General features: G+C 38.2%; 1 protein-coding gene across 6 annotated transcripts in view; it reads left to right on the forward strand.

Moving 5' to 3' along the window:
* Window positions 1-21,684, forward strand: part of SEMA5A (semaphorin 5A) — a 317,047-nt gene that overhangs the window by 226,585 nt on the left and 68,778 nt on the right. For all 6 annotated transcript variants that reach the window (XM_039548447.1, XM_039548450.1, XM_039548448.1 and 3 more), the window contains 3 exons: window positions 8,703-8,820; window positions 14,073-14,254; window positions 16,382-16,525. In XM_039548447.1, the coding sequence (XP_039404381.1) occupies window positions 8,703-8,820; window positions 14,073-14,254; window positions 16,382-16,525 (444 nt within the window). The remainder of the gene's footprint in view (window positions 1-8,702; window positions 8,821-14,072; window positions 14,255-16,381; window positions 16,526-21,684) is intronic.

Genomic DNA, 21,684 nt, shown 5'->3' on the forward strand with positions numbered 1-21,684 from the left:
AGACAATACAACTTCAGTCCCTCTGTTGAGCAGACTCTTTCACGAGCTAATATCTCAGTGTCCAGATAAATTTCTTGAGATTGTCAGTTTTAATTTTTTTTCATTATTCTTTGTTTCATCTTCCCACAGTAGCCTCTAAAGCATGGTTATTTCTTTTATTTGTAGTTTATTATGTCTCCTTAATAATCACTCCAATATGCTGTGCATATCATAAGTCTGTTCCTCCAGCACTTTCCAGTGGTGGTGGAACCCTGTGACATGCTGCTGCCTCTGACAGACATTCCCTCTGCTTCAGCACACTCACTCTGGTCATGACTCTACTCCCATAAACACTGTTAACAAAGGCCTTTGAAAATACATTTGGGGACTAATTATTTTGAGGTGGTTTTTGGGGGTTTTTTTGTGATTTACGTGCTGTTTGCTGCACTTTATTACTGTGACAGCAGACCTTACCACAGGTAAAACCTGTTGTCACACCCGTAATTTGGGTTGCTCATCGCTTTCCATTGTGCCACAATGTTACCATCATTCATGAGTTGCACATGCCAGTTATTTTGATTGCCAGTTTCCAAATAATACATGGAGGGGGGCAGGTGGAGCGTATCTCATACAGAATTCTGCCAATGTCAGACTGGTTTTGAACACCCTGTCATAATCATGCTGGTTTCAGGAGTCATCTAGAGAAAAGTCATTTGGGACATGTCACTACTTTGGAGAATCAGTTCTCCCGAAAACACTGCCATCTTCAAGTTGCAGACAGCAGCAGGGCAGTTCACTTCTCCTTGGGAAAAATCCTTAAAGTTTGATCAGGTTATTATCACCTGGGTATTGCAATTCACACGTTTATCAAACTTCTACACAAGTCCGCCAACGTTAGTCACTGGAGCTATTTTCACTGTGAATTCTCCATCTCTCTGTACTTCTTCAGAGTTGAGTAGGCCAAGCATGAAGCACAACTGACTTTAATATATCTGCTAATTAACTATAATGTGAGATAAATAGAATAATTATCATGAGAACATAACTATTAAACTGTCTAAAATTTCAGTGTCTGCAGTTTACTTTGAAGGCTCTATGCGTCTGTAATAAGGAATAAGATTTGTAGTACGGGGGTAGAGACTCTGTCCCCTGAAACAAAGAAACTGTCAACTTTCTTTTATTGGCAGCTGTAGCCTTCAAAAGCAACCCCGCATGGCAGTGATTTTTCTGAGGCAAATTTGTCAAAGTTATACTTTGTACTGGAGTTTTCACTGCATTAGTTCTGAAAGGACAATGGAAGGTGACATCAGCCCAATGTTCTTTAAAATCTTAACAAGCAAGGGTCAAGGATTGGTATTTCTGACAGAAGATAGGTTTCACACCCTTGAAAGGCTTGAAAACTAATCTTACTATGATGTTATGTCTAAGTAAATAAATAGTGCCATCTGCCTAAAGCTGTACAAATAGTGACTTCTCTGGCATAAAAAGACCCCCAACTTCTGGAAATTTTTGAGTATTGTTTTTTACAGTATATGCCTAAGATACTACTGGGTCACAAGGTTGTCTTGCTAAGTAATGTTATTATAGCTATTCTGCTGCAACTAACTTTTTGCTCTTTAAACTTCTTTATTCTTATTTTGGTGTCTCTGTGAGCCATCAGTTAAGCAATCTGTACATACAAAAAAGAAAACTCTATCAGCACAGTAGCTAAAAAGGGTACTGAGTTAACTAACAGAAGAAAACAATATACTTTATTTCATTCCTAGAACTCCAGCAATATTACTGGATTAAGAATTTCAACCACTTTTGCATTCCTTCATTTTGCCTCAGCTGCAGATTTTGCATCCTCAGAAGTACTCTCACATTCAGTAGGAACCTGTCTCTGATAATAAATACTCTATAACATTAAACAGTAAAATAATTATTCCTATATACTGATACTATACAAGTTAATAGCTAGTATGTGGTCTAAACCATGACTAGGTGTCCTGAAGGTCTTGCCAACAAATGGAATTGAAATTGCCATTTGGAAATAATTATTCCAAAGTAGTTATTTTTGGATATTCAGGTGGATTTCCTGATTTTAAAATATGCAGGCTTTATTCCAGTTTAAATATGAGAAATCCGCTGCTGCATTATAATGTCAGAACCTCATGAGGACTGATCTGAATTAGTGATTCCAGAGTAATATTCCAGAATCAGAGTCCTCATAAATTTCTCAGACTGGGATAAATCATACTCCTGTCTTCAAGACTAAATTACAAGCACATATTGAAAATGGCAGTTCTTTTTTTGGGTATTACATACACTGAAAAATTATCTTCAGTTTAGTTTGCAAGGATGTAAGTAAACCAGATGAACCTGACTACATATTTGCAATTCAGATTTCAGATTTTATTGGTAGGATATTATTTTAAACAAAAAAGGGACCTAAGAAAGAAAAAATTAAAACAGGAGTGTGGTTTTCATAGGTCATGATGTAATTAATTTTGTTGCTTTAAAAAATATCAAAAGATCCAGGAATTCTAAGTTCAGTGTGTTTACTCTTAGTAACTGTAGGTGCTTACAGACAAGTTCAGGAAGTGGGGGTTGGATGAGTTGGCAGTGAGGTGGATTGGGAAATAGCTGAATGCCAGCTCTTGGTGGATTGTGATCAGTATCACAGTCTAGTTGGAGGCCTGCTGGTGTCACCTAAAGGTCAATAGTGGGCCCAGTACTGTTTAACTTACTCACCAATGACCTGGCTGAAGGGGCAGATGCCTCCTCAGCGAGTTCCCTGATGACACAAAGCTGGAGGAGAGGCCGATACCCCAGAGGGCTGTGCAGCCCCTCAGGGGGACCCCGACAGGTTGCAGGGATGGGCGGAGAGGAACCTTCTGAAATTCAGCAAAGGCAAGGGCAGGGTCCTCCACCTGGGGAAGAATAACCCTGGGCACCAGCACAGGCTGGGGGCTGACCAGCTGGAAAGCAGCTTTGAGGAGAAGGACCTGGGGGTCCTGGTGGACAAGTTATCCACGAGCCAGCTGTGTGCCCTGGGGGCCAGGGAGGTCAGTTGAATCCTGGGGTGCATTAGGAAGAGCATTGCCAGCAGGTTGAGGGAGCTGATCCTGCCTCTCCGCTCTGGTGAGGCCGTGTCTCGAGTGCTGTGTGCAGTTCTGGGCTCCTCAGGACGAGAGACTTGGAGCTCCTGGAACAGGTCCAGCAGAGGGCAACAAAAATGAGTAGGGACTGGAGCATCTCTTTTATGAGGTGAGACTGAGGGAGTTGGACCTGTTCAGCCTTGAGAGGAGAACACTGAGAGGCGATTTATTAATGTATGTAATCAATGTACATTGTGTATTATCAATGTATATCTGAAGGGACGGCGTCGAGAGGATGGAGTACATGCTCTGAAAGTTGTCCTTCACATTTGATTCATATAGAGTCACTTGGAAGCATCAACATTCAGTGAATTATGTGTTATAAACAACTTTTATACATAAATTTCAGATTCCAGATTTGATGGAAGGGAGCTTGTAGGTTTAAGGCTGGTTTTCTCAGAGATGTTGAAAGATTGAATGGTATCTAAATATATTTTGACTATATTACAAAAATTAAAATAAGAGGAAGCAATGGTAGTTCGCTCAGAGTGTCTGAGATGATTAAAGGATTTGACTTTTCTTACCAGTACAGGTAAGGGTTAAGCAGTATTCTGAATATTTGACATGCATCTTAGTTTGAGCTGCTATGGCTTTTATAAGTTGTGTCCCTACCATTTATGTTCCTCTGCATCATTCATCTGTATCTTTGGATGCCTGTTCTTCATTGCACACACGTATATATGTATATAGCTACAAAACCAGTAGTAATGAAATGATATAGTATGACTGATAGGTACCTTTGTCTGCTATCAGATTCATGTATTCATTCAGAAATGGATAGAACTGTGCATTTGGAACATGAGACAGGCTTATAGCTTCAGTTTTCTGTTCAAATTTGCAGTGATGAATCTGTCTTCTGCAAAATAAGATGGTGACCCTGGTTCAGTTCCTGGTATACAAAGTGTCAAATCACATTTGATGGTAATTGGGACTCTGCAGGCATAGACATTTCAGTGGAAATTATTGAAAGGGTCAGGAGACTGTTCTTCGAAATGCTGTGTATAGGTAAAGACAGAAAAATGTTTCTTGAACAGTCTTAGAAGATGCACCTCTTGCATTTATATATATTGTATGAATAAAATGTTACAGCTCAAGAGGATACCTGATTAGCACTTGTAATGTATATTCATATGGGAATATATTCTCCCCCTCTTTAAAAATCTCTTTGAAATTAATGGTATTATGATACAGCTTTTAAACTGAAGGGGTTTTTTTTTGTACTTTGGAACACACAAAAATTCTTTTTAGTCTAAAACTGTATGGGATATTTAATATATTTTGCTCTGAATGATATTCAATTCTGCCTTACTTTCTGACTCAATGAATCATCTCAAATATAACCGAAGTAGAACAGTTTTGCTGGCCTACTTGATGATAATTATAAAATAGCTGAAGAAATGACCTGCTTTTACTGACTTGCTTTAGAGTGAGGGGGTTTACTGTTTTGTTAGTAGTCAGTCAGAACTCATGGCTGAGGTGTTGCACCACTGTCAGTAGGCACACTGAACCATCACTGCCAAATGAGTACCTTGCAGGAGACACGCTCTGCTACCTATCATTTACGTTCAGTAAAAAATATGAAGTGACAACACAGAGCAAAATTAGAATCAGTCAGGAGAAGCCGAAAGCTGTTGAATGTTTTTGCAGAGAGTGCTGACTCCACAGCGTAAGTAGCATCAAGAGTCTTCGAATTAACCAGTTTAATTTTATTCCTGAATTTCCTTCCTGCACAAAATTGACAGTTTTAGCAGTGCTGGGACAAATCATGTGAAGTCTTAGAGATGTGGGCCGGTGCCTGCTGGGATTAACAGACAAAACATTCATTCTCTGCTGAAATTGAGATGTAAGGTATACTTCTTGAGTATACCTTGTCTCTGTACTAGAGACAAGATGACAAAATGTATTATCCAGCTCTGCTACTTGCGGTGTGACAGTCTGAAAGGGCCCTGTCAAATGAAAGACCTAATACCTACTTTATTTACCTAATTTTTTCAACAGCAGCACCTAAAATGGCTTTAATTTAGACAGAGATTTGGGAGGAAAAGGAGATAAAGATGTGTAGCGGTATCTGATTCTTGACTTTCCTTACTTACATAAAATTGACATAAATTTGACAGCCATGTTGTATAGTTTCTTTTGTTATTTCATGCACACATTGGAGCTGTTCCTCTTACTGCTGTTGCTTGGGAGAGAGATTCATTTAAAAGGAGTTAAAACAGTATGAAATTTTCCAAAGGACACATAATTGCAAGTTAAAAATAGTCCCTTTAAATGTCACATTTCAAATAGAAGTTCTGATATTTTCATACTTATAAGCTTTATTCTATCTGATTTTTTATCTGTTAGCTTCTTTTGTTATCTGTTTCTTTATCTAGGCTTAGTAGATAAAAGCAATTAGCTGCTGTTATTCACACATTAAATCAAAAGAATCATCCCTCGAAGGAAAGAAAATGGTTTTAAAAGGTGGCATAATTAGGCAGTACGGATAAAAACTTACCCTCATATTACCTGACTTCTTTAATTTTAAAGAAATTATATCCACTTTTTAGAGATATTGGTGATCTGAAAAAAATAAATAAGAAAACCCTCTGAGATGTGATGCAGGGGGAAGAACAGAAAAGAATTGTTGTGCCAATACCTGAGAACAGGGCAGCTATTTAAGTCAGGTCCTGCCACATTTCATGAATATGTCTGACATGGTGAACTGAAAGAGGTTGATGATACTGAACTACAGTTTAGTAGTGTGGTTTTGTTTTTTTTTTTTTTTTTTTTGCTGTCTGAATATAAGATTTAAAAAATTAAACTTTTTACAATATGAGACTTAGAGGTAATAATGACTGGGACAATGAATTAGCATGTTAGTAAAAAAACCCCAGCAAAACTAGAGTTTCTCATGTGAAGAATATTTCTCTGACAAAATTTCTTGTTGCTTTGTTTGGAATAGTTCATATGCCTAGAGGATTAATTTCTGTATTGTAGTGTAAAGTGAAAAATTATTGAAGAATGGTAATGCCTCTAATTTGTGGTTGAAGTTATCCTCTTGTCATCTGCATGAGGTTAGCTGAGTTAATAACTTCTTAAAATCATAGTTTTCGCTTGCTCAGTGGATCTTCTTAACTAAATTCTGAAAAGATTCACCTCATTTTACCTTGCCGTAGAGCACTCCAGACGTGGTCAGCTACTGAAATAACCCCATTCAGTGTTCACAGAGTGATCAAACATGCTTTGTCCTAGCAGTAGAACTTTTTTTTTCCCATGAAACTAGGATCTGTTCTGATACCATAAAATTGTAAGGACAGTCAAAATGTGTTTCTAGCACCTTGCTTGAAACTTCTGAGTGACACGTAATGAAAGGTGCAAGCCATTTTGATTTGCTTGAATGGAAGGTAAAATGAGAACAAAAGCAAAAGAGGAAATGGGGTCTAAGAGCAGAGTGGGAGAAGGATCAGCTTACTCCCCAAAAGAGTGAGTATGGTTCTAAGTGAAGGGATACTGACTTTGAAATATTTTTGTTTTTAATAAAAAGTTTCTAAAGCATAATAACTGCATTATAAGTATGAACACTTTGAAGTTAGAAAAGCGAACACTTCAGCTTTGAGGCGTAAGTTCTCATTTCAATGTTAACACTGCTAACATTGCCAGTTGTGCATTATGTCAGCCTTTAATTTGTTTTTGTACTCTTTTCTCATAAAACACATGCTTTATCAGAGTTACTCGGAAGGAGAATACTGGACATCATGTCTTGCAAGCACTGCAAGACACTTAAAATCTCCCGTAATTTGCATTAATGTTCCTTCTTACTTTATAGATAATTAAATGGAAACATGTTTAGCCTGAGTTACAAAAATGCTAAGTGCTCACAGCTGCCAGAAGCATCAGTGGGAACTCTCTTCTGAACACTGAATTTTCTAAACCAAAAGCTTTATCTTTGGACTGGAATCCTGATTAGGGGTACCCATGGAGTTTTGAATGTTATGCCTCTTACATTGTGCCCATTTTGCAGATGAGAGCTATGCTCCAACATCATACTGGCAATCCACATTGCCAAGTGTAATGTGGAAACGAATTCTGTGAAATTTATAAGGGCTAAGAATCCTCTGTGATGGTATTAGCAAATAGCCTACTAGGGAATTCGTAAGTCTGCATTTGGTCAGGTGTTAACATGGAAGTACATGAGGAATGCCAGAGATAAATGGAATTATCACAAGCAAAACACATTTAGTGAGGACAGAATCACAGAACATTTGAGGCTGGCATGGGTCTTTAATAGTCATCTGCTCCAATCTCTTGCTCAAGCTGGACCTCCCAGAACCAACTGTCCAGAGCCATGTGTGGATGGCTTTTGAATATCTCCAAGGAAGGAGACTCTGGAAGCTCTCTGGGCTATCTGAGCCAGTGCTCAGTCACCCTTACTGTCACAGTGTCTCCTGATGTTGAAACCTCCTGTGTTTCAGTTTGTGCCCACTGTCTCTGGTCCTGTCGCTTGGCACAACTGAAGACCCTGGATCTTTTTCTTTGCATGCTCCATTCAGAGTTTTGTACATATTGATGAGATCCTTTCTGAGCCTTCTCTTCTCTAGGCTAAACAGTTCTCCCAGCTCTCTCAGCCTCTACTCGCTGCTTGATCATCTCTGTGGCCCTTCAGTCAACAGAGATGTGATGGGAGCAGATAATTAAAGAGAGAAGGATAATGCCCATGGATTTGAGTTGAACAAAAATGATCAGTCTAACATTTTTACAATCTAAACAAAGTGTTTGAATGCATTATTTTTACGTGTAATTTATAGCTATTCTTACAAGTGTTAAACCAATTATATCATGCTTCACTATAATGGGAGTTCCACCTCCTTTCTTATGGATCTTTAGCTATGAAGCTGGAGACCTATTGCCTGGACTGTTAATGTTTGACCTTAGCAAGAGAAACCTGCTATCTGTTAGAGAAATGAACTTCTGGTTTTGTGCAGTGGGTCTTTCAGAGTCTGTATGAAACTGGACTACCATCCTTCTCTCTAATCCTTTTCTTTCCCTCCTCATGTGCCACTAAGAGCGAATGATGAGGGCAGCATGTGGTATGTAAGAGGTGTGATGGCAGCCACCAGTGCTGCTTTGAACTTCCAGAGGTTTTATACAGGTGCAGAAAATAGATCAGAAGGTTTTCTAATTATTTTTCAAAGAACAAACATTGTCATCTGATTTCTGAAAAAGATGATACCTATAATTTGAAAACTGACAGAAAAGACTAAGAACTGTAACTCCTGAAATTTTTACTTGGAGCAGACAATATACCTTTTTTATGAATTTCTGTAATTCTCTAGTAATTAAGTGCAACAGTCAGTCTAGACAGCATATCATGTATGCAGACAGAAATTCAGCTATGCACTTAAAAGAAATCCTAGCTTTGTGTAGGCATTCAAATTCATTTTTCCTCATTTTTTGTCATTTTGTCTGCGCCATACCACAACAGGGATCAATTTCACTATCTGCCTATGAAATATGAAGAGATGCTACATAGTTATTTAGAGATATTTGGTCAGTGCAAATGAAAATAAATGTCCCAGTGACCTGATTGGTTTTCATCCACAGTGCATGCATTGGATCTCAAGACCCTTATTGTGGCTGGGACATGGTGATGAAGAAATGCACAACGCTGGAAGAAAGTCTGAGCATGAGTCAATGGGAGCAAAGCATTACTGTGTGTCCAGTAAGTCCAAATACATTCATTTGTCTCCCAAAACCTTTGATTCCATGTGAATTTCATGATAATGAGCTGGCATAGATTTTTCAAGCTCAGAAAACTGCATTTAATGCCGTTTTCCTTAGGTTTTCCCATCAGATTTTAACAGAATACCTAGTTTCTTTTCTATTTCTTATCAAACTACTTATATGATAAAATTATTTAGAGTAATTTCAAAGGGTGGTTGTTTTTTACCTGTAATGTCTATTTTCCCACCTTGAAAACAAATGTTTTCTAAGATAAGTTATATTGACGTATTTTTCTCTGCAGAATTTTGCTTTGGAAAAGTTAATTCACTAATGGTATAATCTTTTCTTTTAGGATTATTATTGCTAGTATAAAAAGCCAAATAACATCTTTAAAAGTTCATGAATTGGAAGGGTGAATTCTATGAATTAAATCTCACCCAGATAAATGACAAAGGTGACAATTACAATAAACTCAAGGTTAATATTTGCAGTGGCTTAACACTTCTCTTTAAAAATTGTTCTGAATAAATGTAATATAAAAAAGCAGCAACAAAATTGATTTATAGCTTTCCTTTTAATGTGATTCTGGTGTTGTTTTAATTTTCATTCTTTTCCCTTACTCCAAAGCATGCAAAAAGAGGGTTAAGAAGGACCTTTCTTGTGCTACTAAGCCCTCTTTTTTTTTTTTTGGAGATTGTTGCTGCTTTGTCCTTTTGCCCATGAAGAGGGAGCATTTCCAACTCAATTCTGCTTTCATTCCTAGTAAGAACTTCTTGATCTTGTCCCCACTCACCAGTGGGGCACATACATCTATTAACTTGTGCTCATATGGCGTTCATATTCTAATCTCCATGTGTTTAACAAGCGCCATTTAATATCTTGATGGCACTTCTCTCCCTTAAGCTGGGCTTTGTTTAGTGAACTAGAGATGTGCAAAATCAGTATGAAGGTCTTCCAGCGTTGACTTTGGCTCTCTACATGTGTTGCAGCAGCCTCATAGATACAAACACTACACTGATTCTGAGGGCCTTGAGAATGTGCTCCTGTGTTCTGACTGTGTTTGACATTAAAAAGCAATTTTTTAAGCATTCTTTCAAGTTTTTAAAACTTTAAAAAAAATGTTTATGTCCATTCCTGTCCTTTGCATCCATCTTCTCACATAGAGGACTAATAAAATAGGCTTCTGTTGGATTCATCTGCATTAGCATTTGAGCTGAAATCAGGGGCAGCTTTGGGGGAAATACCATGATTACTGAAATGCCTTATTTTGTTGACATTTGCATGGGCAGTCAGCCTGCTGTGCTCAGTCTTTGAATTGTGGCACTAGGCCGTATTTTCTTTTGTAGATACAGAACATGAGGCCAAGATGGGGTAGAGGGAGGAATAATTTATAAAGAGTAATTCCATTCTGTTCCATTCAACTGGAAAAACAATTATTTAGTATCTATTATATGACGTGCATAGGGTATGGCAGTCTAGTCAAAGCAGAGGAGCACCTAAGGCTTGCTTAGAAAGTCAACCATAGCTGTGAGACTTAAACTGCTGATCTGAGATTCAAAGACTTAGTGAACCTCCAAAGAAAGTTTGTCCTTGAGCAGATTGAGATTGCGTAATATAAGGAAGATTCTAGAATTATCTATTTAAATTGAAAAGTGTGGGTTTACCCCTTTACTGTTTTAAAGCCTTATACACCAAGTAACACATTATTGAACAGGCTGGAAAACTTCATAGAAACTTTCCTCTAAAGTAACACTGTCTTCTGACAAACTGCAATTGATTACAATTTTGCTTAGTGAGGTACTCAAATATTTGTTTAATAGCATTTTTAGGTGCTGTGCTCACAGGATATGTAAGCCAAGATGTAATTAATTTAATTTTGTAAGGGACCGAGCTATGTGCATCCTTAACATGTGCTAGATACATTCAAGACACTGTTGCAGGCAGAACATAACAGAATATTTGAAACCTATTCTCCCCATTTTGGTCCCAATTGCTTCCCATATCTTAATTTTTAGTAAAATTACTCTGATCTTTTAACATTGTAGAAATTTTTTTAGATTAATGAATGGCCAGTTTCTTCTAAAACTGGATCAGAGAGAGGTCTGTTTATACAATCATTTAGTTCAGAATAAAAAGTGTTACCAGTTGCCTTTGAGAAATTATTTCCTACAGAATTATTCATATGGCTGAATACTTATAGGCACTTATAGGTAGAGGATAGAGGTGAATAGGAGAGATAGAAGAGTATCCGTGTTACCATCTCTGAACTTTGGAGATCACTTTTGAAAAATGTGGTTATTTTGGTTACCTTGCTTTGATTTAATTTTCAGTTTGATTTTTAGGTTATTGTTTCAGTTTGCATGAGTACAGCAATTGTGCATAAATATAGACAGTAATTAATGCTATGCACATATATGTACTTTGATCTTCATCCGGTTGGTCATAAATCCCTATTTTTCATCCAATATTTTTTATGGTAATGAAGCTTTGTTGTTTTTTGAAATATTTTCCATTGGGATGACTTGCAATCCATCACTTAAAAATATACTGACATTATCTAAGAGATTTTACAGGAAAAGTAAAATAATTTAAAAGAAAATTTTTCAGGATTTTGGTTTTGGTTTTGGGGGGGTTTTGGGTTTTTTTTTAATTTGTTTTTGTTTGATGGTTTGTTTTTTTAACAAAACTATGCAGCATGAAATGACTTTATTTTTACAGTTCTCAGAGAAAGTGTAGTACGGGATCTGAATTCATTAGCAGCTTCAGGAAATACTACAGACTCATTAAATTCTACAAAAAGTAATCTCAAACCAAAGATCTCAGAGTTAAAAACTGTGACCTTCATTCAGAGTGCAGAGGCACAAAGCAGGAGGATGAGGTGGGTGCAGAGAGACTTGAGACATAGATGGATATTTGGAGGACATTAGGAGGGAGGAACAGTCTAAAGATATCTGCAGAAGGGAAAGGGTGACAAAACCGGGGCGGTAGAGAGGGAAAGCAGAGTGTAGCTGTGCAAGGATAGTACAGCCATGTGGTCTGATTGTGATTTTGCCCTTGAGGTGTCAGGTTGAGAAAGGTTAGTGGGCATGGATTCTGGTGAGGGCTGCAAAGGCCCCTTATCGGTACATTTTGCTTTCCTGCAGTCGTGTGAGGAAATTGTTTGATATCACTGCTGAAAGGGAGATATTCACAGAGAGACAGAGCAGGTGAGTCATGGGGAACAGCAGAGATCCCAGTGGGATGATCTTTGCAGGAGCGAGGAAAAAAAAATGAAGAAAGAGAATATGTCATCAATTTATCTTTCTGAGTTCAAACTTTCGGCTATGTTTTATGTATACCTTGTCTGCCACTTAATATATATTATGGTAACCATAGACAACTGTAGCTTTAGTTTATAATTTTAGGTGCAACAATAAAGATGTTTTGATGCAGCACAGAAACAGAAAGCAGTAAAGGCGTTTTCACATCTCTGACATTATTAGATTGGGGACATAGATTTGTTAATTTATGGACTATAAATATTTGTTAGACCAGCAGTATAAGAGAACGGGTTTACTTGTCACTTAAAAAGTATTTCTTGTTGTCTTACAAAACCCAACAATGTAAACTCTACATGAGCAAAAGTTGGTGAGTTATTTTCAATAAATAGCTGTCAGCAGGTTTTGAAATGATGAATTATGGTTAAGTTGTAGCTGACAGAATATACACATAGATGTTCTTGGACAAGTGATATTTGTGAAAAATAAATTGTGAGAATTGTAATTAGTAGTGAAATTATGGTATCTTTGTCACAGTGGAAAGAATCAGCCAACATCCAGAGTGTCAGTGCAAACATGCCTTCTGTTCTAATTGAATCTCTTGTGTCTTCAAAGTATTTGTGAAATGTACACTTCTCTCACCACTGTTAAAATACTAAAAATAGTAAAGGGAGATACCATTTCAGATCAGTTATGACAATCTACTGCTGTAATTCCTGTTTCAATACATAAGCAAATATTAAAATGTTATGTTCTTACACATTTAATGAAAAAGGCATGACTACAACTGATACATATTTATTCTTACTAAGAGTGAATTTAAATGCTACTTAGCCTGCACTTGTTGGTGCTGTTGTCTTGACTGAAAGTTCAAATATGGGAAACAAAATGCAAATCCCTTAACATTTAAGTGAAAAAGTGGCCATCATTTCCATTTGGGATCACAGATTTGTCAAGATTAACACCTTGATAAAAGAATAATATATGTCTGTCCTTATTGGGAGCTGAATTTTCCATGTCCTCCCTCATTTTCTTTAGAAATTTCAGTGGCCATGTAGGATGCTGCAGTTTCCATTAGCTCATTTTGTTTCAGCTGGACAATAAAGATTTCTTATTGAATGTGTTACAGCTACTTGATGGAAACATTCCAGTCTAGATGAGAATGGTCTGACCCTTCCAGTCAGAAGAAGACTTGAGACCGTTCTCAGACCAGAGAATGGTCTGACAGTCTCTAATGTTTAGAGACTGCCGTATTTAAAACCACATTTCATGAAATGGTACTATATGGTGTATGCTTCAAAAAACTGTTTTCATATGGATATTTGAGTTTAATGGATCCAGTTTTGCTACCCTGGACTATTACAGTATCATAGAATCATAGAATTGTTTCATTGGAAGGGAACATAAAGATCATCTAGTTTGAATCTCCCTGCCAAGGGCAAGGACACCTCCCCCTAGACCAGGTTGCTCAAAGCCCCATCCAACCTGGCCTTGAACACTTCCAGGGATGGGGTATCCACAGTTTCTCAGGGGAAACCTGTTCCAGTGTCTCATCATCCTCATAGAGAATTTCTTCTTCACTTCTTACTTACCTTCTGCTGGCTCCTCCTTTTGATCTTGGGTTTTACAGTCAGTATCTGGGTTCCATTTTCACAGGAAAATTTTAGGAAGTAGGGAATACTGTCATCAGAAGACAATGGAAAAGTAGGCAAGCACAGTTGTGAAAAGTAACAGTTAGCTGTGATTACTGTTATTGTTATGGTGGTGGCATCCAGTGGCTCAGATTGGTTGGAAGTTGTGGAAACTATGCAGCTACAGGAGTAAAGGGGAGATCGCTGTCTGGAAGACATCTCTCTGCAGAAATACATGTTTCTAAAGTGGGGGCTTTTATTGTTGGTGGCTGAAGGCTAAACCTTCATGCACAGCAGAATAAAGAGGTTGTGTGAAGGAACTGTCAAGCTCAGGTAAGCTCTTCTGTTGTGCTTGTTTCTAGATGAGGAACCTGACAGTGGATGGACATTTTGGAACGTGGTCACAGTGGAAACCTTGCACCCACACTGACGGTGCCAGTGTTGGCTCCTGCCTCTGCAGGACACGCGTGTGTGACAATCCTGCTCCTCAGTGTGGAGGATGGCTGTGTGAAGGACCAACCATGGAGATTGCCAACTGTTCCAGGTATGCAAGACAATTTCAGGTTCTATCATTTGAGCTTTAAAAGTTTTTAACATAATCAGAATAAAATCTACCCTTTGAAATCTCACCTGAAATCTACTGATCCTGTTCTGTGCATGAAAGGCCAAATGGGACATTAGAAAGTTTCTCTCAGACTTTGTAGCAGAGAGAGTGAGTCAGAGAGCAAAGAGTCATTTCAAATGCTGCGTGCCAAATAATGTTGAGCTCAGCTAATTTTAACAAAAGCTCTGAAAGAAAAAAAAAATCAGTGTTAGATAATATCCAAAGTATGATACTTTTTCTCAGTTCTGCAATTCATACAACTTTCTTTTCTGGAAGTTAGAATGGCTTACTTTTTTTGGAGGTCTCACATTACCATTGTTGTCCCCCATTCTGCCCTGGAAAAATGTTTTCGTTGTATCTTTCAGTTGTATCATGATAGCAAGTTCTATTATCAGTCTGTATAGGACTCTTTAGCCACTCTTTTGTCTTCTTCAGGCACTTAACCAGTCCCGGAGAAAATCAGTGAGAGCAGATAATTTCAGAGAGACTCAGAACATTACATATTTGGAACTGCCTCAGAAGTTCATGTTTAAAACATTATACGCATACATTATACATACTTTAATTGCAAGATGAAACATATACTGGAGCATTCTGCTTATTTTCAGTGATTCTTTCTGCTTTTTGTCATTTTTTTAAACACCACAATCACGTCATGATAGTGACTAAAACTGATTACATTTCTGCACAAGGTAACTGCAATCTCTGTAAGTGAAAATAGTAAATTTTAGGAAAATTATTAAAAATATAGCAATATATTTTATAACATCAGGTCAGGAGAATATAGAAAAGATAAGCGTGCTGTTAGTTACTGAACAATCAACCAACAGCTGGCAGGTTTAGAAGGGAATTTGGAACGTCATTTGGGACTGGATTCACATTCTACCTTTGGCATTACTACACTACTGTTTTACATCTTCTGTTAACACTGCTAAAATTAGTGAGCCACTATTTTAACTTTTGCTTTTATGACGAAACATCAAAAGCTCATTATAGTTTAGTTTTATTTTTCTCTATTTCTGTTTGTGTTCTCCCAGTACAAAAACTGCAAGCTCGCCATTTAAAGGTTTTGACAACAGCTGAAATGCATCTTTTTTTTTGCCTAGGACAGGATATGGAATATCTAGGTCTATAAAATTTTTTCTAGGGTATATTGGGGAGGGATAGGAGCATCCTTTCTGGAAGTTCACAAATGCAAGGTACAAGGTGTAAACTCTGTTAGCTTTTCTGTTACATTACAAGCAAGGTATTGACATCTTATCAGAGTAACCTGTTGAAATTGAGAACTAATGCCTTTTAACGCTTACTTTAGTGTCATAGAGTCATTTAGGCTGGACAAGAGCTTGAGTCCAACCATTAATAAGCACTGCCTAGTCCATCACTAAACCATGTCCCCAAGCACCACATTTGCAAGTCTTTTGATACCTCCAGGGTTGGTGACTCCACCACTTCCCTGGACAGCCTGCTCCAATGCTTAACAACCCTTTTGGTGAAGGAATTTTTCCTAATAGGCAATCTAAATCTCTCCTGCCTCCAACATGAGGCCATTTCCTCTCATTCTGTCACTTGCTAAAACCCTGGGAGAAGAAACCAACCCCCACCTCATTACAATCTCCTTTCAGGTAGTTGTAGAGAGCAATACCGTGTCCTCTGAGCCTCCTTTTGCTCCAGGCTTTAATCACTTTCCTTTTAGATGAGGTAGCAGAGTTTGACATTTTAATCTCCCTGAAAAAAATATGTAATTAAAAGTTAGCTTCAGAACATTGATACAAGAGTTTGCATGTGTAGTTTGCCCAGAACAAAGTGACCAAAAGCAACTAAATATCTTCATATCTTTGTAGTTCTTGTGTAAGGTGGTAATTTTAGCAGTTGCTGATTGCAAAGCATGGAACATGGAATATCAGAGCACCTTTATTTTGGTTCAGTATTCTAGAAGAAATGGAACACGATGCAGTATTAATGACTTCTACAGAAATATTAATAGGACAGATTCTGCTGTCAGTCACACCTAATCAGCCATTCGCTATGTATAACAGATGACAGAGCCTGAGCTTTTTATTCTACCAGAAATGGAGGCTGGACACCATGGACTTCTTGGTCACCTTGTAGTACCACTTGTGGAATAGGCTTTCAAGTTCGTCAGCGTTCCTGCAGCAATCCAACCCCTCGACATGGAGGACGTGTCTGTGTGGGACAGAATCGTGAGGAGAGGTGAGTTATCTTTTTTCTATTGTCTGTTTTAATTTCTTCTGAGCAGTTGCATTCCACAGGACATTTTCTCCTTTATTTGCCTTGGTTTCCCATTCCCTTTCCTTTCACTCTCTCTTTACCTTCACTGCTGTACAGTACAGTATTCCCATTAACAAGGCTGTGGGTCTGCAGCAGATCTTTCATCTTTCACTTAGCTTCATCCCTCCCAAGCCGCCTGAGAGCTCCTGGAAGTGCCAGAGAATTGTGCTGAAGCAATGTGCTGCTGTCCCTTGAGACCCTGAAAATTGATTCTCCTTGAAAATTGATTGCACTGTGTTTGGATTGTAACTCACCCAGCCTCAAGACCTGGAATTCAGAGCAAAATATAATAAGCTCACAGCACTACGTTACTGATGCTGTGAGTTCATTTTTTCTCTTGTAAATGAATTAAGCATTTCTATAACATGGAAGGAAGTTTCAAGGGCTTTGTTTTCTATTCAATAAGTAGGATAGACCTTGAACTCAGGTATCTTTAGTAAGGTTTCAAGCTTGATGGGTCATTTTAATTGTTCGTATATGTTTTTTAACCCCTGAGCAGATCAAGTTAGCTCAGATTTTGATTTCACCATGTACTGCTTTGGCACCAGACTAAGTGTTTTGTCACTAGCTCAGAATGTCAAGTTCAGGCCTTTCATTCCATTTTACATGCAGCCTAATTACATCTCTAATTTACATGGACCCTACATGGATCTCTAATTTTTTTTGTTCACAGTTTTAACAGGAATTAAATATATTTTTAAATCATGCTAAAATATATTCAGATAAACTGCAACTCTTGTATGCGTTATGTTGTTTCCAGAGGCATACCAGAAAGCTAGATAGCAGAAGACTAGCATTGGTGTGAGAATTTGGAGTCCTGTAGCCATCCATTCCAAGAGATGTATGCGAATACGTTTCCTCCCAATATGCACTCACAGCTTACTTCAGTGTTTCTGTATGGATGATGTAGTATCCTATATTGCTGTTGGATGTAAACTAAATTCAGTAACCTTTGTGAAGAGTTTCAGTGAGGCATTTAATTAAACACCAACTCTGGCATTTCTTCAGATTAGGAGATTCATTGAAGCAAGGTTGCATCACAGATTTATGTATTAATGGATCATCAGGGACCTGGTCTTTCTAACTCTGAAATGTAAAGGATCAGTATCACAGAACATGTGAACATTTCTTGCTGTTTCAAGGCCATGAATATTTACCGTTTCATTGCAGAGGAGAGGATTTTGTTATTTTGTAAACTGCTTTCTGAAAATAGGTTGCCCAACCAAAAAGCCATCACCACCAAACATAAATCGTATCTGCTGTTATTTAGCTCTGTCCCAGCCTGAATAACAGTTATTGATTTTCCTGAACTGAGAAGTCAGCCCAGGGCAGGACACAACAAGACTAAATATAGAAAAAAAAAAATTTAGTTTTGAGAGACTTTTGGGTGATGGACTATAGATGGTAATAGTAATTGTTCATTTTAGTTTAACATGGAATAAAATTCTGACAAGAAGTTTCACAGAAATAAAGAAAACCATGAGAAACACTTTCTGAATTATAGGAGCATTAAGACAATGGGTGCACTTTACAAGCAGTTACAAATTGGAAATTGACTTATGATGAGTTGAAATAATAGCAGCCCAGCAGGATTGAATTTTGGTATGCAACAGTTCTGAAGGAACAATAAGCTTATGTTGCTTTGTTTTTGTAGCCTGCAGGTTATTTGTCCTTTCTGTCTTCATCCAGTTCAGAAGCAATCTGGGATGAATGTGCCTGTGAGTTTACTGCAGGATGCCTTTTTCTCTCAGAGTTCTTCTGTCACTGTTTCCTGTCTCTTTGAAAGACCCTTCACTCCCAATAGCCCTGCACCTTTCTCACTCACAGCTTGCTCACAGCTGACCTTCCTGCCTCTACCCTGGTTTTGTTTGTTATCCATGTTATGTCCTGATACTTTTAATTATCTTTTTAAGTACTTCAATTTTTTTTCCAGAGGGTGTGGTAAGTTAGGAAATTTTGTCAAATAATTCTTAAAGCAGCTAGAAGAATGAGGCATCAGTTGTTTGCCAGGATTTTTGTCAATGTTAAGCCAAGTACTTGGATAAATCTTTTCAGAGCTGTAAAAAGCAGAAAGTCCTGGGACATTTGCCAGCCAGGGCCCATCCCATCACCCGCAGCAGGGGAGCAGGGTAAGCCTGGAGATTGTGACCAGATCCAACCAAGAGTTTAGATCCTAGGTGGCATCATGGCAATGAGAAAAGTCTGAAGTCCAGGTAAGAAGCTAAACCACGGGTCAGGGTTAGGATCAGGTTAAATAGAGCTTTTTGGCCCATTGTCATGGGTGGAGGTCCCAGGTGAAGATGGCTGGGACCGTTAGAGTTTTATGAGTGTCCTCATGGCTCTGCCAGCTTGTAGAGAGTTTTGAGCTGTGAGGGCAATGGAGTACCAGCATTTAGAGTAGTCTTATTCCACTGTTTCACTCTCATTGAGTTACATCTGCACCAGATGAAAACAGTTCCTTTGAGCCCAGTATAATTAGGCAGGCTGAACAAATATTACATGTGCAGTAACTCCTGAGAAACATTTACTGGTTTCGTATCCAAAGTGCCAATAAGCAACTTCTCAGATTTTCTCATTTAAATCAACCGATGTTTATAAATAGCCTAACAGTTTACTTTTTTAATGACCCAGCTCATATGTAAAATTAATATATGTTTAGTATTAGCAAAAATTTTAATTACTCGGTTTACACATTGTGTGCATTTGTCTTTGTAAACGTGCATACTCTAATCACCTGCACATGGTCAGGGGTATAAATAAAGGATTCAGTTTCCACAGTCATCTACATGCCAAACTTTGAAACAGCTTTTCAACAAACAGTGATTTCAGTAGAAATCCAGTACATAACTCCATAGAAAGCAAACACAGAAAAGGCAGCGTATATCTGAGGTAAATTTACCTCCAGATGTGAATGCACATTCAGCTTGAGAGTATTTGTTCATATGTTAAGAGCTAAATGTTTGTCTAAGATATATTTGTTTTACCTCATGAAAGCCATGATCCTATCATGGCTAATGTATCAGGCAGCTTTGTGCTTGCTGGCCATTCCCTTGAAATCAATGGCAATATTTGCCAATTTAAAGCATTGAAAGTAGGTTAAACTGTTACATGCTCTGCTGCTAGAGGGCTGTGTGGGAAGGGGGGGAAAGCATTTGAGACACAGCAGCAAATACTCGTATTATAAAGCAAATTCCCCTTGTAGAGGTATGTCAGAAGTGCAGCTGATGTGCATTTAGACAGAATATGGAGAGGGAGTAAAAATAACATTGTAACAAAACTAATCAGAAAATAATTTTGTAGTTAAGACTCCAGATGGAAGACACCCTGATGAATTCCTTAGGGGCTTAATATTACTGATTTTTCCTGTATAAGAAATATTCACTGAAGCTGCTGGAAATTCTCTAGATCTTCATTTATAGAGTCTGTAGTATCCTGTCTTGACATTATCATGGAGTGAGAATGTTTGTCCTTTCTGTGGAAGATGCTGTAGTTATGGCCTCATTAAGTCCACTGGTCACCCTCCTATCTGTGCAGAAATGAGGGACATTAAAATGAGAATCCCTTGCTTTCAGTGGATGTACTTATCTTTTATTACACAGGAAAGAATAGAAAGAAAAAAAAAGTGGCAATTAGAAAAGTAAACTGGCTGCAGACGAGGAGTAGATGTTTGAAAGCCCTGGATATTTTGGGGTGTATAAAACTATTAGAAGCAGTACATATTGTCACATTATTTTGTACACAGTTCTCAGCAAACACGCAGCTTTTAGGCTTGTTTCCATGAGAAAGAAGAACTGCTGAGAGTCAAGAGCCTGCTCTGTGTAGCACTGCTTGTTTCTGAGCAGCATGAACAAGCCCAGTCCACTTCAGCAGGGCAGATTAAACACCACAAGGCTTTTGGCTTGCCTATGCTCCCATGGATGTCTTGTCTTCTGGGACGTGTCTGTTCCCATCCACCTTGCTTTCTCTGCTACCTCCTCTTCCACAGAAGCCCCTGGGACCACGTGCCACCTTCCACAGTCTCTTGGATGGGTATTTCTGTCAGTGTAACAATCTCAATCCAGGAGGGCATGTGTATGTTGTGTGCCTGCCTTCAATTAAAGGAATTTGGCATTCCCATCAGCCTCGGTATAGTCTGTGTATCCCAGTAAATCACCAGCTGGTAATCATGACTGCCCACCACAGAACAGTATATTGCATAGGAAGGGGCAGACAGGGATGAAGATTAGTTTGTTTTTCTTAAACACATGGTAGTATAATATCGTTCAAAATTAAGAAGTATTTGTTTAAATAACATCTCTCTGTGGAATAAAAAGGGCATGTTTGTAACTGTCATGCAGTTAGCTTGTAGTACTCAGTGCTGGATGGCAGCACTGAAATAAATTGAATAAATTGATGTCTTACTAAAGGTTGAGCTCTTTATAGAAACAAGAATTGTAATGACAGTTGTACTGAAATTGTAGGCGTAAAATTTACTGTAGGCACTAATAGCTGTGGATACAGCTGGACAGAGGATATTCACCCTTCCCCCAGTATGACAATTCCTTTATTAGGGCATTTGAACTTGGGTTCATTTCAAGGGAAATGTGAAGGGTCGCTGTACAAAATCCACATTTCTCTAGGTTGTTCTCCATTCTGACCTCACTGCAGTTGGGTTAAGGGAGAGGGCAGTGGTTTCATAGATTCAAGTTTCTTGCATTGCATGTTTTGTTGAATTACTGTAAAATGTTAGCCCTGTGGGTCCTGAGAACAAAATTAAGATGGGAGGAAAGAGCAAAAGGGAAAAAGGGTTGCTGAGTGACTTGAAATGCAGCCAAGGACAGATATAATGAAACTTGGCTCAAAGCCCCATGCTGTAGCACAGTTCTCAAAGATCAATTGCAGGGATGTCTCTAGCTGTGAAAACGTACCTGATGTTTTCAGAGGCTGGCTGGCTGAAATGAAAATAAGATTCTACTTGATTGCTGTGTTGGGTTTTGGTTTGTTTTCCTTTTTTTTTTGTTTTCCTGAAGATAAAGGAAAAAATTGACTATTCTGCTGTTGACTTTTTTAAAAAAAACCTGTTTCCTAAATTGAAGTCGTTT

This window comes from Corvus cornix, chromosome 2, assembly GCF_000738735.6.
Source record: "Corvus cornix cornix isolate S_Up_H32 chromosome 2, ASM73873v5, whole genome shotgun sequence".
NCBI lineage: Eukaryota > Metazoa > Chordata > Aves > Passeriformes > Corvidae > Corvus > Corvus cornix.